Source organism: Engystomops pustulosus, chromosome 5, assembly GCF_040894005.1.
Source record: "Engystomops pustulosus chromosome 5, aEngPut4.maternal, whole genome shotgun sequence".
NCBI lineage: Eukaryota > Metazoa > Chordata > Amphibia > Anura > Leptodactylidae > Engystomops > Engystomops pustulosus.
In genome coordinates this window covers 190,586,515-190,608,149 of record NC_092415.1, presented here as the reverse complement: position 1 = coordinate 190,608,149, position 21,635 = coordinate 190,586,515, and the positions used below count along the sequence as shown (strand labels likewise).

The 21,635-nt window shown below is 42.8% G+C and overlaps 2 protein-coding genes across 2 annotated transcripts in view; both read right to left on the bottom strand.

Moving 5' to 3' along the window:
- Positions 1-1,452, bottom strand: part of ARHGAP21 (Rho GTPase activating protein 21) — a 102,584-nt gene extending 101,132 nt beyond the window's left edge. The window contains exon 1 of the mRNA XM_072154131.1: positions 1,049-1,452. Coding sequence (XP_072010232.1) covers positions 1,049-1,132 — 84 coding nt within the window. The 5' untranslated portion in view covers positions 1,133-1,452. The remainder of the gene's footprint in view (positions 1-1,048) is intronic.
- Positions 1-21,635, bottom strand: part of PRTFDC1 (phosphoribosyl transferase domain containing 1) — a 124,814-nt gene that overhangs the window by 4,447 nt on the left and 98,732 nt on the right. The gene's annotated exons all lie outside the window — the stretch shown is intronic.

Sequence of the window (21,635 nt, the reverse complement as noted above, 5' to 3'; positions counted from 1 at the left end):
AAAAATCAAGCCCCTCTTTACATCATAAGCATAGCCTTCCCCTTTTACGTGGTTGTAAGTTACGAGCTGGGTGGTGAGAGCTTAAAGGGGTTGTCCAGAGATTGCTAAACATGCCTGCCTTCTTCCACAAAACACCCGACTTTATATGTGCTATTGAAACTTAGCTACATTCATTTCTATTCAGATGAGCCGCAATACCAGCCCAAACCATGGTCACATGTGGCGCCGTTCGTGGAAGAAACCCATTGCAAAAATGGGATCAGCACCATATAGAGCCATAGGTATTGAGACAAGCTGCAATACCAGACACCGCCTATGGACAACAGAGGCGCTGTTTCTTATCACATCCAGTAAATGTAAGGGATCTTTTCCCAAAAACACCGACACAGATCTCCATAAACTGTCTTAAAATTACATTCCGTTCATTTGTACAGGGATAAGCTGCAATACCGGGCAGTTAGCAGACAAAAGAGGGGGCGCTGTTTTGGGAAAGCAAATAAAAGAAACCATTTTCACAGAGTTTTCTCATGAGAATCGGTCAAGTTACCTCCCTTCCCAAATAAAACTGTTACCCCTCACTGGGCACCTTACACCCATAAGGGCACAATATTAATATAGTGACATCATCAGTCCCGTGATGACATCATTAACCACAACAAGTAGCAGAATTAACTCCCCCCAATAAAATCCATTACTAATTCAACCTTATGAACTGGTATCACACCAACCCCCCCAGGGTGATTACCAAGTCCACTAGGAAGAGGTTCTGCAGCAGCTGTAAGGGGGTGGCCTGAATGCCCTGGAATAAAAAGGGAATTAAAGGGGAGGAGTCACAACTTTCCCTGTTGAAGGGGGGGTATAGACAATGTGGGCCATCCTGGCAGGGAGGCCACACTGGGGATTGTTCCGGTCACTGCCGCAGCATGGCATTGTCTGTGTGTGTATACAGACATAGGGAACCTGTAGCTGAGCAACTGCTATAGAACTACAACTACCAGCATGCCCCCGGGGGCTGTACCACTGTACAGAGCTGGCAGGGGGGTCTCACCTCGTCAGTGCCGGGGCTGCTGGGCGCCTGCTGCTGCTTCCTCTCGCCGTCTCCCTCAGGTGGAGCTGCCCGGCGGCTCGCCATGATTCCCAGTTCGAATTACAAAGGAGAAGCGATGGAGTCCACATTGGAGGGAAGGAAGGAGAGCGGTGACATGGAGGGACAGCGCTCACCGGCACCGGGCGCTGGAGAGGAGGCGGAGCTGCCCGGGACGCTGGCGGAGAGGAGCGCACATCGCGTGTCACCCGCTGCCCGTCTACAGGCGGTGTGTGAGCAAGGGGCGCTCTGAGAGTGCGAGGGGGCGGGGCGGCCAGCCTCTCGCCAATCGGCGGCCGTGTTCACCCGCCCCGCCCACTTTGTTAACCTTTTCGGTGAACTCCGTGTGGGGGCTCGGCAGCACTTTCACAGGCGCGGAGGATCTGCGGCCGAATGGGTTAAACGATGAAGGCGGGGAAAGTGACGTCATCCACCTGAACACTTATCATGATGTGGGTCGGGAGCGTTAGAGACGGTCAGGAGTCGCGGGGGTCACAGCAGAATATGACGTCATACCATTATGTTATATTATTATAGTACAGATACTATAGCCAGGGAGTGTCACCCGTTGAGCACAGGTGTCTATGGACACCCCCTTTAAGTTACTCATACATTTGTACTATGCCACAAGTGTTTGATATGTCTGTTTTCATTACTGAATCCAGTGATTGCTGTCAGTGAATGGATAGAGGCACCTCCCACCTTTAAAGAAATGAAAAAAAAAAGTATGTTCCATTGGCTTCTAGTGGAGACATTCTGCTGTGTTACACTGATACATTGTTGCAAGCTATGGGGCCATCAGGAGATCTCTGCAGATGTGTTTACCATACAAAATGCGGTTATAGGGGTCATCCCACCCACGCCGCTTCTCTCCTATTCCCAGGGTTACCCTATGACCCCCAAAAATCAGGATATGTAATTATGGGGGTGATGAATGTATATACCCCTTCATTTGCACTCCACCCCCCATTCTCACTGTCTGTGCAGGTCTCCGTGATCAGACACTTATGTCCTATCCTGTGCATAGGGTATCATTTTCCTTAGAGGAACCATATCATCCGGACACTTTTCTCGAAAACGGGGGTCCACTGACCACTATTCCACTCCTGACCAGAATGCAGATTTTGCTGCCTATATACAGCCACTATACAAGTCTATGGCAGCAAGGAAAATAGCTGAGTGTATAGAATTATCTATTTTTGCCATTCTCAGAGCCCCTAAATGTGCATTCAGGCCTTCGGGAAGGGGGAGAAATGGCGTTCCCAAAGGTGAGATCCTATGGATAAATACACAAGAAGGGGAAACCCCTTTAAAGGGAACAGGACTCCCATTATCATAATCGTGGGGGTTCCAGCAGTCGTATCCTGTGGATTGTAGATTATGTGGAATCTATGGACAACCCCTTTAAGCTGGGTTGTAATGAAAAAAAACATCAGATGCAAAAAGTATTAAGGGGGTTATCCAGAGGCTGAAAAACATGCCTGCTTTCTCATAAACATCTGACCGCGTATTGCAGCTCAGCTGTATAGAGATGAATGGAGCTTAGTTGCAATACCCTTCACCACCAGTAGTCAGGAGTGGAGCTGTTTTTGGAAAAAGCCCCCATAAGTCTGATGATTGCAGCCTCTGCGTAGTACCTCTTTATACCAGCCCAAACCATGGTCAGGTGTGGCGCTGTTCGTGGAAGAAAGCAGCCATGTTTTTCAACCACATCCCTGTTCACTGGTTTTTGTCCGTAAACCTCTGCTTGTTACTCGTGTGATGTAACGTGCGCTCTGATACCACGGTCATCTCTATGTGACTGGCGGATGATGTAGAACTTCCTGCAGATCATCGCACTAATGTAACAGATCAATACAGGCCATAATGTACATGACCGCAACTACAGTGAAAGTCAACGGACCCTGCCAGTAAGTTATTAGGGGTCTTCTTACTAAGATGTGACGAGATCTGCACATACTCTCCCTCTGCTCCATTCACTTCTGTTCTATTGCGGGGCCAGTGGCTCATACTTTCCAGATCTACACTTACAAACCCCCATACTCATTGAAGGTTTCGGTGGTTGGACCTCCATGAACCCCCCCTATCCTGTGATATAAGTGTAATATAGGAAGAACCCCCTGTACATTAGGGATGTACTGCAGCCACACAGTCCACAATGAGTTAAAAAACACCTCCAGATTTCCTTCTGACACATAGGGGTTGGTAGAATGACCCCATAGTTACTTTCTGAGCCCCAAATGTATCAATATCCGCTGCAAAAAAGTGACATGCTGCGGATCATATAAGGAGAATGGGGCTACTCAACGGATGTCATTCCACCCAATGGGGATCCAAATACTGTGCTCATGGGAATGCTGCGGATCATTTCCATTAGGGAATTTTTAGCAGCATTTGTCTATGGGATTTCTATGAATCCCATTCACTAGATTGAAGATTTTCCACATGTCCTATGCAACATTGTGCTGACTGCTTAAAGGGGTTTTCCAATGTAACTTATATATGAACTATCCAAAGGAAAGGTCATAGATATATGTGGGTCTTACTTTTGGAAGCCGCACCTATCCACCTGTCTGCTCACCCCCTTCCCGCTGCCAGGCTGATGGGATAGTATACCGCGCATGTACGGCTACTCTCCATTCAACTCTATGTGAGTGCTAACAAAAGCCGAGGCTTTACACTCAGGGGCTCCCATACAGTGGAAAGGAAAGGTCACACATGTCTCCCACACTCTCCACTCAGCCCCGCAACCCCATTATATGTTCAGGGTCATAGGAAGAAGAAAGCAGGTGCACCAGTAGACATGGCCCCGCCCTTGCTGCACTGTGAATTTGCTGATTTGCATAAATATAAAAATATAAATGACAGCTAAAAACAACAGAAAACATTTGAAAAGATCTGAACATTGTTACTTATAAGTGTGAGTTTTAAGGAAATCAACCAATACAATCAAGCATGAATAACCCACGGACACTTACTCTTAGATCCAGGCACCGTGACTGTGCTAATCATCTTATATTTGTTATCTATGGCATCTTTTCTTCTAAAATCAACTTATATAATTATGCTTATTAGCCTGAAGGGCTCTGGTGGGGGTTTTCAGAGCCTCTCCATGCTGTAGCTTCACAGGCTGTTACAATGAGCAGAGCAAGGTCTCCCCCTGCACTTCCTGCTACTGCTAGATTACACAGGCAGAGAGAGGAGAGAGAGAGCAGGGGGTTGAGTGAGACATGTTCTGCTCATTATAAGAAACTGTGAACCGCAGCACTAAGGGGCTCTGGTAACGCCCCCAGAGCCCTTCTGGTTTTTTAGCTTAATTTTAAAGTTAATTTTAGAAGGAAAAAGGCCATGGATGACAAATACGAGAAGACTTGCAGCCCTGGTTTATCATGATGGATTTTGATGGTAGATTTCCTGGAATGGGCACCCACTCTCTTATTCTACTTATACAATATTCTATATAGGTTATTATATGGTGACATTTGTATCGTCCTATGATAAACCCATGTATTCCAATGTAAAAATAAGAAGTCTTTCCCCTATAAATCACTGCCACCTCCCTGTGCAGCCGAATGATGACATTGAAGTCCCTCCAGACAATAGCTGCTCCTATATAAGATGCCACATCACGTTCTGATGTAATGTGTGTCTGGACCGCCCGCTGTGCCCGACCCATTTCTGCCTCAGCTGGGACCGGAGCAGGTGCAGGGATGGAGATGGAGATGGACGTCTTATTCCCCCTCCGCTCGCACCGGTCTGATCACATGTGGCCGAGTCTGATCTGCAGATATATAAGTCAGGAGGATCTCATTGATCCGTCTCACAATCCCTCGTCCGCCAGTGCCGTGTCCTTACATGTATCCCTCTACTTTATGCAGAATTCCCCAATCCAGTCTTGAACTTTGTTAAAAGAGAAGCCTATGAGAAGTGAACACATGGCCAGACGAATGCTATACTCCCTGCTGGGACAGGGGCTGAGCCTGGCATCTGTCTGCTCATTAAATATTAACATGTATCAGGCGTCTTTTTACAGTACATTTCCAGTGCAGGACAGTTTGGGCGTGTGACAAGGAACAAAAGTCACTAAAAGATTTACAGCTAACTTACCCTAAATGGATACAAATACTGTATACAGAGAAAACATGTGCGAATCCCTTCTCATCACACACAAGGTTGAAAACCTCTGACAATGCACAGAAGTTGCATTTGAAACAATAGAACAAAAAAAAATGCACAGAAAGATCATAAAAGCATAGTAATGGGAAAAAAACAATAATTTGTCCAGGAAAATAAGGTACGAAACCACATACAATATATGTATAATTTTTTTAGAAGCATCTGTAGTCAGCATATAGATTAGTCAGTAGTCAGTTATAGAGCAAGAGGAGCTGAGCAGATTGTACATAATGTCCTATCTGCAGGCAGCATGTTATAGAGCAGGAGGAGCTGAGCAGACTGTACATAGTGTCCTATTTGCAGACAGAATGTTCTGTCCTGCTCTATTAAATGCTGATATACAAAAAAGAAAAAAAGGAAGTTTTTTCAGCTCACCAAAATAGTCGATGCCGATATAGATCCATCGCGTGTGGAAGTCAGGCCGCTCTGAGACAACTTGTATGTATAAAAGAATTCGGTGACTCCAGCGTAGATGCAAAAATATAGTTATAGAAAAAAATGTATAAACATTAAAATCTAACTTTTAATCAAATGATTAAAAAGCCACGTGCACATGGGCAGGGGGGATAGAAACAGCCAGTGACTCGTTTCGGAACTAATCCTTAGTCATAGTGGCACATACACATGTAGGAGCAGAGGGCATTTAAACCCATGAACGAAACACCTGAGAGAGGGAGAGAAGGAGGAAATATGTATGTGCCACTATGACTAGTGGCACAAGGATTAGTTCCGAAACGCGTCACTGGCTGTTTCTATCCCCCCTGCCCATGTGCACATGTCTTTTTAATCGTTTGCTTAAAAGTTCGATTTTAATGTTTATACATTTTTTTCTATAACTATATTTTTGCATCTACGCTGGAGTCACCGAATTCTTTTCTATAAAATGCTGTCTGCAGATAGGACACTATGCACAATCTGCTCAGCTCCTCCTGCTCTGTAGCATGCTGCCTTCAGATAGGACACTGGGGCACATTTACTTATCCGTCCCGTTGACGCCGCTGATCCGGAATGTCCGACGAGGATACGTGTCTGCCGCGATTCACTAAGATCGTGCATCCAATTTCCTGCATGTGTCGCTTGCCCCGCTGAGGTACGCCAGAGTTTACCTTCTTCTTCCTGGTGCATGTGAGTGCTGATCTGGTGACACAATTTGGTTTTTAAATTCCGTGGTTTGTCCGAATCAGTCGGGTTGCCTGACATCCATGCCCCCCGATCTGTGTCGCATACAAGCCGGCGCCGATGCACAATTCATGGCAAAAAGTAATAAGTCGGGAAACCAGCCGAAAATGCGGTGTTCGGACCCTTAGTTAATGTGCCCCACTGTGTACAATCTTCTCAGCTCCTCCTTCTCTATAACATGCTGCCTGCTGATAGGACACTGTGTAAAATCTGCTCAGCTACTCCTGCTCTATAACATGCTGCCTGCATTTGTTAGCTGTCCATCACTTGTTTTACAAGTTAATAATATTACAGACAATTTAATAGTTTGCACTAAACATGAGATTACCTCTTTGCGTTCTCTAGTTGTACATGTAGCCTCTCGTAGATTGTAAGCTCTTGTGATCAGTGCTCTACCTTCTATTGTTTCAAATGACCATGTTTTTGCTCTGTAATGTCTTATTTTGTCTGTGTATGATCCCCATGATCTGCTCAGTGCTGCGGAAAATATAAATAAAGATGTATTATTATTTATTATTATTCATTGAGTGATATGCTTATGTCAACTTCTTGACCACAATAATAATAATAATAATAATAATACAATACACTATATCAAGTAACCTGGTGATGTTTTACTGCATAAATATTTATAATTGCAGAAAAATTCTAATAATTGAAACAAAAATAGAAGATTTGAACCTTAAGATCTTGTGGCTTTACAATGTAATAGATCAGCATTTAGTAAGTGGCATTCAGCCTTTAATAAGCTTTGGGGTTTTTCGCCACCTTTTTGTTTCCCAGGATCCTGAGGGAATAGTCAGAAAAGCGGGACGGATCTTTGTATCCTGAAAAAAGACTAAAATTGTCTGTGAATTAATGAGAACAAATAACTTTCACTTTTCAGCCTGACAGATCCCCCGCTGCTGCCTCGGGTTCTCCAGTCTGTGCTCCTTCAGCCGTCCCCGGCGCAGTCTGTAGCAACCAAGGAAGTCAAGTTAGATACAAAAATAGAACTTTTTAGCACTTTCCTTGAAATTTGTTGGTTTTAAAGTAAAAATAGTGTCATTCACTGTCACCTGATAATGATTCTCACAACACATCCCTGAACACCAGGAGGAGCTGCCACAGTTTCTTTGTTTTGGATTCTATTAGGTTTCTGTAATATTGGGTTATTATAAAAATTTAAAAATTGATATAGTCAGAATTTGGGAAGTTTTTTTGGGGGGGGGGACCCTTTGAACATCTGCTTCTCTCTTCTGCCATATTGAGAATCTAAGTACTGAAATGTTGGGGGTGGGGAGCATTGTCTGCATTGACCTACAGTTCAAAACTTATAGGGTGTTATTATCCCTGTACATTAGAATTTGTGCATCAAAATGTCTCACAATTGGGATATTTGTAATTATGTATTGCACTTGTTATAGAGCAGGTGGAACGGAACAGATTTTACACGGTGATGTCTCTGCAGGCAGTATGTTATAGAACAGGTAGAGTTGAGGAATTTGTAGTGTCCTATCTGCAGGCAGCATGTTATGGAGCAGGATAAGCTGAGCAGATTGCACATAGTGTCCCATCTGCAGGTAGCATGTAATAGAGCAGCAGGAACTGAGCAGATTGTACATAGTATCCTATCTTCAGACAGCATGTTATAGAGCAGGAGGAGCTGAGCAGATTGTACATAGTGTTCTATCTGCAGACAGCATGTTATAGAGCAGGAGGAGCTGAGCAGATTTTACATAGTGTCCCATGTGCAGGTAGCATGTAATAGAGCAGCAGGAACTGAGCAGATTGTACATAGTATCCTATCTTCAGGCAGCATGTTATAGAGCAGGAGGAGCTGAGTAGATTGTACTTAGTGTCCTATCTTCAGGCAGCATGTTATAGAGCAGGAGGAGCTGAGCAGATTTTACATAGTGTCCCATGTGCAGGCAGCATGTTATAGAGCAGTAGGAGCTGAGCAGATTTTCCATGCTGTCCCATCTGCAGGCAGCATGTTATAGAGCAGGAGGAGCTGAGTAGATTGTGTATAGTGTCCTTTCTGCAGGCAACATGTTATAGAGCAGTAGGAGCTGAGGAGTTTGTAGTGTACTGTCTGCAAGCAGCATATTATAGAGCAGGAGGAGCTGAACAGATTGTACATAATGTTGTATCTGCAGGTGGCATGTTACAGAGCAGGAGCAGCTGAGCAGATTGTACATAGTGTCCTATCTGCAGGCAGCATGTTATAGAGCAGGAGGAGCTGAGCAGATTGTACATAGGCAGTATGATTTATGTTGGTTTTATGGGACAAGATTCAGTATAACTTGTAAAGTGTTGCATATATCTATGAAGCTTTTCTTAACACAAAAACAGATCAAAGTGAAGTGAATCTATAACGAGAGAAGAATAAAAAAAAACAAAACATGTAGGCTAAAAAAGTGTATTACTGGAACCAGCGCTATACAACTGCTACAGAGGAGACAAGATGTTTCTGCTGGCCGACCAATTCATCACAAGTACATATAGCGCTGAATCAGAAATCTGCATTAACATATCAATGCACCGCAGCCTCCTGCAACACAGAGCGGATTAACAGAGCGCCACATACAAGACCCTCCAGCACTGAGGGGGGCAGGAGAACAATACCCCACCAAAAGCTGCTCTCACATAGAATAGTCTATCAGCGCGGCTGGAGGGGGGGCATAGCTTTCCCCCCAGTTACTCGTCTGGCTGGGAGGACATTGGACATGAGTAGGGTTCAAGGCATCACAAGTGCTTTTTGTGTGGCTTCACAATTCAACCCAAAACTATCCCCCATCATATATCTGTTATTGATTTCCCAAGGGTGTAATCGACATCTATGGCGCTGCCTTATTTCACAATTTTATGCACAGATTATATTTAGGTTTTTTTTTTTAACCCTATTTAGTACAGATATATAGAGTAAGATATAAGATGGCCATATGCGCCCTGCAGGTGCTGGAATCAGCTGTTCCCTGTCCTGAACTTCTTCATTATAAGATATTAGAGGTGAATAAGGACAGCCCTTATAAAAGAGGTCCAGCCCTTCATAAAGCCAGCGGTGCAGAGGATCTTAATTTAATTTTGTGCGGCTCTCTGGAAGGTAAAGGGGTTAACAATACAGACATCAATTCAAGTGACCTCCTGGTTGCCACAGAGGATTATTACAGCCGTGACACTGAAATCAGGAGTTACTCTTTTTTTTGGTCAATCATTTCCCATGATTCCATGAAAACTCCTTAGAGGGTATTCCCACAAAGTCGAGATTCTTAAATATACTCAGGCTAACACATAAATAACACATTCTCTATGTTATAGAGCATTTCACTTATATAATTCTGACCTGTCTCTGTCAGTCCTGGTGTACACAGTTTGGTTCTCCCTGGATACGACCGTAAATCTTCTGACTATGGTCGAATTCTTCTCTTGAATAGCTTCTCTTGCCTGCACACTATAGTGCTCTCTGCCTCCTGCCCCTCCCCCCTGCATTACAAGACCAGCTCAGACATAGGCACTTCCGAACGGCAAGCAGCATCATGCAGAGTTTACTCTACAAACTACCGACAAGATCAGGTCTTTATCCCAGGGGTGGGAGGCATAGCAGAGCTGACTGTGTGTATAATACGTGAGATTTTGTAGAGCTGCTAGTGTAATTGCATTTTATATCCATCTCATAACTCTCGTCCATCTAATCTCTCTTTTTCTGTGTGTCAGATACTAGTAGACTATTGAGAAGCTAAATAAAAGTGTAGATAAACCCTGTACCCTGATAACCTAAGCACAGTGTCAGCACACAGCATATAATAGCACAGAGGGATTGTGAAGTGTCTGCTTAGTGATTTATAGGAGCTAAAACAGCAATAAAACTGAGTAACATTGTAAAGTAAGGGGTTCAAATTGACTTTTATTTCGTAAACATCACTAGGGGTTTAAAATTTGGAAACTTTCTTTCATGGGGCACTCCTTTAAGTGATCCATTTAGCTGTGCACCCTCAATTTATGCAATATACAGCCACAGATCACTGAAACCGCTCCAAAAGCCCACCTCTTTGTGAAGACCTACCCCTACTGATACATTCATATGAAAAGACCCAATAACATGAAAGTGTTGTGCACGGATCTGTGGTCCTACTCTTGCCCATGTTTGCTGCCCAAGCCTTCCCATATAAGTTTATGGGAAAGGGGAAAATATGGACGCCACATGGGTGTCATCCGTGTGCTGTCTGTATTTGCAGATCAGTTTCTAGAAAATGATCCTTAAAGAGGTTGGGACAAGCTAGTGATAAAATTTGCCAAAATTCGGTTTCCTTTGGTGGATCCGCATCTGTGTTTGTGAATCCTATAAATTGATTCACCAATACAGACCGCACACGGAGAAAACCTGTATGTCATCTGTGTGATCTGCGTATTACCCGTGAAGGTTCTGAAATGGAATACACACTGAGGACACAGGGGATGTGATGAGCGGACCCGAACCACAGTGCACAGTTTCATACTGAACGTTGCAGGTTTGGATCCCATTAATGGGTTAACATTTGCTTTTGGTGTTCGGAATCAGGTCAGGGTTTGACCCAAATACTGATGGGTCTGCTCATCACTACAAAGTGGCCACAAAATCTGTCCACGTGCAGGGAACCTAAACCTGACCAGAATTTTTTTTTGGACAATTTCTGTTAAAAGGGAACCTGTCACCACATTTTTTCCAAATACAGCTAGTGGCAGGTTCCCATACAGCCCTAGTAACTAACTGACACCCTTCTTTTAGTTAAAAATTGTTCCCCTCCAATCTCCATATATTCGACTTTATAATTTTACCTGGTGTCCAAGGATAACTTTAGCGAGTCAAGATGGGCCTGGCCTCCTTGGGCTAAGCCCAGTAGCTCCTCCCCATGCTTTCTCTGCATGCAGCACTAATGTCATATGACCAGGATCATCACAGGTCCTTTAGCCTCCTAACATTACCAAACTGTACACCAAGCATATATTTCATGAAATCACAGCAGCCTGCACGGAGAGGAGTAAAAGTCCATGGAGGCTGCTGTGATATTTTATGTGGTCAGATACATGCATGGGGTACAGTTTGCTAATGTTAAAAAGCTAAGAAGCTGTGATGATGTCACCCTGGTCACATGACATTAGGCCACGCCCCCAGCTTTCTTTGTACATCTCTAATTACCAGGAATGTTTATAACTCTGATTTTATGGGGTTTGTGAGGGAAACACTGTTTAGCTGAAGAGGGGGTTAGATAGTTACTACAGCTAGCCCTCTATAAAAAAAAATGTGGTGACAGGTTCCCTTTAAATTCCACCATAAATTTTTAAATCATGAGCTCATATTCAGTAAAACACCTCCCATAGAAAATATAGATCAAATATTCTGTTTGTATCAGAATCTCTATGGCAATTCTATATTTTGAGGGGGGGAGGGGTTATGATCATATTCGCCTCCCAAAATGTATTTCCACTAGTCTAGGAGATGATGTAAATTCATATTCATACAGTGTAACTCTCTGAATCTTTAAAATTAAAAGGTCAAAAGTTCTGTTCAGTTTCTCTCACAGGTTGTATATTAAATTAGAAATTCTGCTTGCGGCTGATTTAATCTTAAAATTGAAAATATCATTTTGTAATGACTTATCCCCCTGAGGAGTGAGGAGGGGCCCATCTGGATTCGGAAGGTTCATTTTAATTTTTAGGACTTCAGTTTTTTTTTCCTAGAGAAACTATGAATGTGCCTTCTATATGTACCCTATAATATTATATGGATCAGGCACGGCCATTGTGTAAGTCAGGGGATGCATTTAGTACCATGCCCCTTTATGAGCCTTAGAGCAGAGGGGGCAATCACACCGCACAATGGACGTGTCCTATATTGTCTATTCCCGGCATGGATCCAGCGAAGGGGCAAGGACAGGAATGTCACCTAATAGCAGCTTTAGTATTTAGATTAGCCTACATGTGCTGTTGGGTTTTCTTGCCTTGCTTAATACACACAGTGATGTCACAGTACAGAGATAATACACACAGTGATGTCATAGTACAGGTATAATACACACAGTGATGTCATAGTACAGAGATAATACACACAGTGATGTCATAGTACATGTATAATACACAACAATGATGTCATAGTACAAGGATAATACACACAGTGATGTCACAGTACAGGGATAATACACACAGTGATGTCACAGTACAGGGATAATACACACAGTGATGTCATAGTACAAGGATAATACACACAGTGATGTCATAGTACATCTATAAAACACAACAATGATGTTATAGTACAAGGATAATACACACAGTGATGTCACAGTACAGGGATAATACACACAGTGATGTCACAGTACAGGGATAATACACACTGTGATGTCACAGTACAGGGATAATACACACAGTGATGTCACAGTACAGGGATAATACACACAGTGATGTCACAGTACAGGGATAATACACACAGTGATGTCACAGTACAGGGGTTATACACACAGTGATGTCACAGTACAGGGATAATACATACAGTGATGTCACAGTACAGGGATAATACACACAGTGATGTCACAACAGAGATAATACACACAGTGATGTCACAGTACAGAGATAATACACATAGTGATGTCACAGTACAGGGGTTATACACACAGTGATGTCACAACAGAGATAATACACACAGTGATGTCACAGTACAGGGATAATACACACAGTGATGTCACAGTACAGAAATAATACACATAGTGATGTCACAGTACAGGGATAATACACACAGTGATGTCACAGTACAGGGATAATACACACAGTGATGTCACAGTACAGGGATAATACACACAGTGATGTCACAGTACAGAGATAATACACATAGTGATGTCACAGTACAGGGATAATACACACAGTGATGTCACAGTACAGGGATAATACACACAGTGATGTCACAGTACAGGGATAATACACACAGTGATGTCACAGTACAGGGATAATACACATAGCGATGTCACAGTACAGGGGTTATACACACAGTGATGTCACAGTACATGGATAATACACACAGTGATGTCATAGTACCAGGATAATACACACAGTGATGTCACAGTACAGGGGTTATACACACAGTAATGTCACAGTACAGAGATAATACACACAGTGATGTCACAGTACATGGATAATACACACAGTGATGTCATAGTACAAGGATAATACACACAGTGATGTCATAGTACAAGGATTACACAGTGGGGCAGATTTACTTACCCGGTCCATTCGCGATCCAGTGATGTCACACAGTGATGTCATAGTACAGGGATAATACACAACAATAATTAAAAACCTAATAGTGTAGAGAAGCGATGATCCAGACAGTGGAGAAAGGTAGGTCAACACTGAGCCCTTTGATAGGTTGCGGCAGTGACCGAGCTGGACTACTCTTTACAGACAGGAAGCCTATGGGGCGCATTTACTTACCCCATCCCCAGAGTTCACAGAAAGTGCATTGTCTGACGATAATACCCTGTGCCGCGATTCACTAAGATCGTGCGCCCAATATCCTGCATGTGTCGCTTCCCCGCTCAGGTCCGATAGAGTTCACCTTCTTCTTCCCGGTGCATGTAAGTGCATTGTCTTGCGACACAATTTGAGAGTTAAATACCGTGCTCAGTTCGAATCAGTCGGATCATCCAACTGCACCCCCCTTAATTTGGTGCAGTGCAGCTGCACCAAAATCCGATCCAGCAAAACAATCCCAGCGCAGACACCAGTTAAATAACTGTCAAAGCCGTGCGATAATTGTGCGATCCGCGGCCCTTAGTAAATAAGCCCCTATGAGTTCTGGGATTGCTGTGATGCTCTGCCCTCTACCACGTACACGTGAGAAGCTTATGCCATTACACCACTTGCTAATATCGGCTTTATGATGTGTTTATTATCCTAAGAACTTAGTTTGCCTCTAAGCGTCTGACATTTAGTGTAACTCTGGAATGTTACTTACATAACCGCCTCCCGGGCCGCCAAATCTGCAGCCGAAATCCTTATTTATAAAGTTCTAACACGTTTTCACACTGAACCCAGTGCTAGAGGTCAATGTATAAGTAACATATGGCTGCGCCCTGTATGTCAGGCAGTCTCCTGCGCCGCCCTGCACCAGAAAACAGCACCGGAATCCATTTTCTACATATTATCTGGCACTAAAAACTGCATTGAGCTCATATTGACTTAATTCTGGTGGGGGTGAGAGTGTCAGTGTCAGACCCCCCACATTTGGATATAACAAAGCATTACATCCTTGCAGCGCTGGGGTCCTGGGTTCAAGTCCCAGGGTCAACATCTGCAAAGAGTTTGTATGTTCTCTCCATGTTTGCGTGGGTTTTCCTCGGGGTCCTCCGGTTTCCTCCCACACTCTTAAAACATTCTGGTAGGTTGATTAGATTGTGAGCCCCATTGGGGACAGGGACAGATTTGGAAAGCTCTGTGCAGCGCTGCGTAATCTGTGTGCGCTATTTAAATAGAGGAATTATTATTATTATCTGTTACTTTCTAACACTAGTCTAAAGCCTCTCATTCAGTTAAACCAGTAAAAAAAGGCTCTGTCTGCAGTTGGGAATCTGTTCGTTCTGGAATTGATATACTGGTTTGGCTTTAATCTCACGTTATCATGTTATTAGACTTCCTGAAATAATACGAATACACAAAGTTGCTTCAAAGAATTATTTCACCTTTCATTTCATCATGAGATATTAATAGGCCTTCACCAAGGAAGAGGACACAGCAAATAAGTACTTTACAGATTAAAATTAAATACATGTTTCCCCTCCTCCCCCCTTCATCTCCCTTCTTTTCTTTTCTTTTCCTCTTTTTTGTCTTCTCCTTTCTCTTCTCCTTTCATTGTTTCCACTTCCCTCTTCTCTTTCTCTTTCACCCCTCTCTTCTTTCCATTACCCCTTCTTTGCTACAGATTTCCCCACATACTATTACATCCTCTGATTCTACTCTACATATTCCTCCCTTCCTTTTATACTACATTTTCCCCTTTCTTTATGGCGTCCCAGGCTTACATAATATTATTCACTTCCTTACTGCTGGTACTCATGTGCACAACGATGGGGAATGATAATAATAATAATAATGCCTTTATTTATACAGCGCACACAGATTACGCAGCGCTGCTCAGAGCTTCCCAAATCTGTCCTTGTCCCCATGGGGCTCACAATCTAATCAACCTACCAGTATGTTTTGGAATGTGGGAGGAAACCGGAGGACCTGGAGGAAATCCACGCAAACAATTATGCAGTTAGTTTAGCTTCTGGCTGCATTGCCCCTGTCCTCATGCACCTCCCGTGTAATGTTACCTAGGAAGCTGGGCCAGGGAGGCACACAGGCATACTTGCTTTAGCCGTAGAATCACGATCGCGAGCTTGCTCCCGCATATTGCCTCACCTTACCTCGTCATGCCAGCTATGCACATGTAAGCATATACATCCGCTGCCCCTGGGCTTCTTTAGACTAGCATGACCTTACATACTTATGCCTCATACCCTTAAAGGAAATCTACAATTTGCTTTTGTGCATTGTAAACCAAACATACTTTGAGAATGCTGTAGCTACACTGACGCAGAAACATATCTTGTTTAATACCTGAGCTGAGTGGTTTTGCTGAAAAAACAATTATAAAATTATGATAATGAGGCTCTGTTGCTCCTGTGGCTGCCCTGACGCTTCTCCTTACCGTAATTATGCACTGCTCCAGAGAATGATGTAATCACTGTGTTCTCCCTGACAGGCAGAAGTAATCAGTCGCTGCACCATCCCCCAGCAGCTGTGTATGAGTCATCCAGCTCAGGTTGATGATTCTTGTCTGGACAGTTCAGTAAACTCGGTGTGAAAATGTGTTTATGTAGACAACCTACTTTCCCAGGGTCGTTAATTTTAGAATTGTTTTTTGAGCAAAACCAGTCAGATCAGGGATTAAACAAGATATGTTTCTGCATCAATGTCGCTAGAGCATTCTAAATGGTAGATTTCCTTTAATACTTCTTCCTTTTCATGGTATCTGCATATCTCTTACTCTTCCTGGATCTTCTATACTTTTTTCCCCTTTATTCCCATCTCCTTATTGTTCCCTTGCCTTCCCCACCCCCCTTTTTCTGTGCTATATTCCTATGTTTCTTTTCTGCCATATATTGTACATATCTGTATATATTGTATATATCTTCACCATATTTAGGTCTTTCGTTTACTATACTACAGTCAGATCTACTTAACAAGGGCTGTTTTGACCAAAAGGTCAATTTACTTTTGATCTGTAAAATACTTTTTTACTGTGTACTCTACCTTGATGAAGGCCTATTATTATCTCATGATGAAATAAAAAGTGAAATAATTCTTTGAAGCAACTTCGGAGTGTGCATGGTCTTTGTATTATATCAAGTTTGACTAAGAATCCTACACGTGCACCTCATACTGGAGTGTGCGGTACCTCTGCTATCCTCAATTAGGCTTCCTGAAAGTCATGCTTGATTGTAAGGGGACTACCTCACAAGGTAGCCAAGAGGCAATGTTTTTCTTATCCAATCCTGGAAGACATATTTGCTTATTTTGTGTGCTCTGAATTGGAAGAGACAAGTATGTGACTGCCAGACACCCGTGGAGCAATATAGCTCCTAAAATACAGCCTGCCTTATCCTATATTCATATCACTCAACTTGGTTCAATGATTTTTAGTAGGTTATTACATAAACATTGGGGCTTATTTACTGAGGGTCCCGCGGCCGCATTTTCGTCGGGTTTCCCGACTTTTCGGGGATCACGCCTGGGATTGTGTCGCACGCGATCGTTTTGTGTCGCAATCGGACCGGCTTTCACGCAACACAAATCGGGGGGCAGGCCGTTGGAGGATCCGACGTATTCGGAATACGTGCGGGATTTAACAAGTCAAATTGTGTTACAAGACATGCACTCACATACACCGGGAGGAAGAAGGTGAACTTCTGCAGAGCTGAGCGGGGAAGCGACGCATGCAGGATATCGGGCGCACCATCTTGGTGAATCACGCCGGACTTCATCCTCGTCGGACAGTCTGGATCGGGGATCGCGACAGGACCGGGTGAGTAAATGTGTCCCACTGTCTACTGGTCCAGCTGAAATTGATATCAAAGGAGAATTGTCTCAGAATTTGTTACAATCAGATCTGCAGTATCTTTTGTGGTTCAAAAGTTATCAGCACCGATATTCTCTATATATTCTATTGCAGGTTTGGATCCAGCACCTTCAGCTTTGTGTACAGCACCAGGGTCTAATAGTATCCAGAACAAATAATCTAACCCAGGGAATCAGTGAGTACACGGATATAATACTCCATCCATTTGTAACAGCATTACCTTCCTATCCTAAGGACACCAAAGACGTTATTGGTAAACTACAAGACATGACAGTAATGCTACATACTTACCTTGCGAGTCTCGATGTAGAATCCTTGTATAGTAACATTCAGCATCACTTATTATAGGAATATGAAAGGGATTCAATATCAAAAACACAGTAAGTTCACAATCTCACTTTTACAATTCCTCCTAACACATAATTAATTTCTTTTCGACAGGCACCTCCATGGGCACAAACTGTACGCCCACCTATGCCAAATTGTTTTTAGGGTGGTGGAACGAAACTATTGTTTTTTCAGACACTTTTGCACAATTTACTAAATGTATCCTCTACTGGGGAAGATACATAGACGAATACAATCCAAAATAAGGAAAAAAATATATATATATTTATTTTCCGGATCCAGCTATTTGCAGAATAATACCGCCTTTATTGTATTTTCAGGGCATCCATCAGGTAAAATACAGGTGGCATGGTAAAATCATTGTCAACGGGTTTCTAGCACAGACAAGTGCTCTTAATCATGACATTATGATTTCATTATCCCCCCCAAGAAATATACTCTAGCAGCCTTCAAATTGTGTTGTTTTCTGAGGGACCTCTGGGGTTCAGTATTGGTTTGAGCCAGGGCCCACCGGAGGATCCTCTAGGACTCTGGTGGGCAAGTCCGACACTGGTTATACTGAACAAGTACAACAAATCTTGCAGAAATATTGGCCGTTATTGCCAGCTGATGATGACATTAAGGAGATTATTAGACCCTATCCTAGTATAACATATCAAAGGGTTAGTAGTTAGTATTTGTTATGAAGTGTTCTCTCTTTACAATTTTCATTTTCTAAATAAAAGTTATATTTTTGTGGCGTAAAAGGGTTAAATTTACATGATGGCACTTTTGTTACCAGCACCATGGACAACACATCGCATAGCTGTGCATCACAGGGAACGTTCCCGGTTGTTGTTGACACCTTGGAACGGCAATAGATATTGCAGATCTGATTCTGAGACAATACAGGTCTTCTCTGATCTGCTACATGAGCTCCTTCCCAATACAAAAACTTGCCTTTGATCCAATGTGGCGGCTTTCAAGAAGGCAGCCACGTTTCAGACATAGCCTAAAATAATAATAATTCCTTTATTTATATAGTGCACACAGATTACGCAGCGCTGCACAGAGCTTGTCACATCAGTCCCTGTCCCCAATGGAGCTCACAATCTAATCATCCTACCAGTATGTTTTCGGAGTGTGGGAGGAAACCGGAGGACCCAGAGGAAACCCACGCAAACACGGAGAGAACATACAAACTCTTTGCAGATGTTGACCCTGGGACATGAACCCAGGTCCCCAGCGCTGCAAGGCTGTAGTGCTAATCACTAAACCACCATGCTGCCCTAAAGATTGTCCCCTCACCCATTACCTGCCGGGGGTTCAGATATGTCATTTTCCGTTTTTGTTTCTGAAATAAATGAGTATCCTGAGACTTTTTACTCACCCTGTATAGCTGACTGCATCAAGACTGGGTGGAGTCTGGGTCTGATCTCGAGGACAGGTCACCCTCATAAAAATTACTTTGGAACCTGGAAAACCCTTTTAAGGTGATTGTTTATCCACTTCAACACACTCTGCCGAAATATTGGCATCCCTCTAATATCACATTATATCAGCATTTCCCCCCTACCTGGTTACTAGATACACGTTATCGCTATAATTGCATTAGGTGGAATTTGGAATATGCCGTTGCTTGTGGCATTTTGATGAGTGGAAATATTCAGCTGTTGGCAGAGAGGAGCGATGAGCGATGGGATGGAATGGCGCTCGCTAATTAGGAGGGAACATGAAATTGCACATAATTTACATTTTTAGTTAAAATGAGTCACCCTGCTCTGTAGATCAGAGTGTAAACACACCACGTATGCTGATGAGGCTGAGCCCCCACTAGGTGCCGGCTCTTCTTATTTCCGCACTATACATGCTGGTTTGGAAAAGTCTCAAGGACACAAAAAATAAATCACTAATTGATGGGAATTCCAGAATAAATTTGACTGATTGAAATATTTTCGTGCTACCAAAAATGGGATTAAGATTTTTCCATAAAGACCCATCATTTTAATATCATAGGTTGGGGGGAACCCACTCCCCCACCTAAGAGCCAAATTAGGGAGTAGCCAAGCTTCAGGAGCTGAGCAGATTGCATATAGTTTTGGGAGAGATTATCCTGACTCATTTCCAACACAGTTATACTGCTTCTTAGATAAACCTATCTTGCTCTAAAACCTGCTGCTAATTTTTCTTCTTGGTCCTGCGGTGGGGGTAGGGGTGAGCCTTAAAGGATGTCTACCACCAGGATGAAGGATTGCAAACCAAGCACACTGACATACGGGTGTGTGCCCCCTCTGGCAGGATCTGCTCTTCTTTTAGCTTCTTATGCCCTGTTTTTTTTTTTTTTTTAAAAAAAGGCTTTTAAAATTATGCAAACGAGCCTGAGGGGCTCTGCGCTACATAGGTGTTAATGGAGACTGGAGCCCCTCAGTTTCATTTGCATAATTTGTAAAGCCTTTTTTTTCTTAAAAACAAGGGCATAAGAAGCCTAAAGAAGAGCAGATCCTGCCAGTATGTCAGTGTGCTTGATTCACAATCCTTCATCCTGGTGGTAGATGACCTTTAATTCAGTCTACTGTAATCTGATAGTAAATAGTGGGAAAGGATGTACAATAGAGATTGTAAAGAACAAGTATCTTTTATTTACACTTGTACTAATTATGTATATTTTAGGATGTGTAATATTGTCTGTAAAAAACTGATTTTTTTTACTTGTATTTGCAATAATTTTGTATAATTTGGGAAAAAAAGAAAAAAAAGTAATAATGATTTATAAAAAAACAACAAAAAACACGCTGCTAGTAGATTGGAAGTATGTTCATCCACAGAGTCAGTCTAGAATCAGAGTCAGTCTAGAATCAGAGTCAGTCTAGAATCAGAGTCAGTCTAGAATCAGAGTCAGTCTAGAATCAGAGTCAGTCTAGAATCAAAATCAGTCTAGAATCAGAGTCAGTCTAGAATCAGAGTTAGTCTAGAATCAGTCTCTGGAAATGTTTCTTTTCCTAAAGAATTGTATGTTTAGATACATTGACATGTGGGTGTTACTAGATACAATGTGACACATCTCTCTGACTAGTTAGTAATCCAGAATATTCTGTTTTTGTCCTTCTGAAGTTCATTGCAGGCAAAACATTTGTGTCATAGAGAAGATCTGCCTTCCTGTAATCCATTGCATTAGGCTTTGATTGTGAGACAAGATTGGGCAGGAGACGTAATAACAGGTTACTGATCATATAAATAGTAGAAAATGACACAGCAATGCAAAATCTTTCATTTCCTTCATTACTGTCAGTGTTAGTAAATACAATAGCTCAGGCACATGCTCAGACGCCCACACAGGGGTGATGTCATGCTGGGAGTAACACGCACACTTACCCTTTGTCACCAATATTATAGGTGTATAGTAGAAATGGCAACAATTGTTACGATTTTTAATATCCCCAGTAAAAAATTCCAACAATATACACACATACGGGGACTTTTATCAGGGCTTGTACGCCGGGAAAATGGGCGTAGAAGCCCTGAATTTATCGTGAAATGCCAAGTGGGCCAAAAGGGGAGGAGAATATAGCAATGGGCGAACCCATTGTAGACAAGAGGGCACCAAGTGTGATGACTATTAATGCCTAATGTGTTCTAGGTGGAAGGTAGGATATGAAATCTCCTTTCTAGAATGGGAAATCTCTCACATTTACCCATAACAAAAATCTCCTCCAAAGCCATATGCAAACGAGCAGCAAAGAG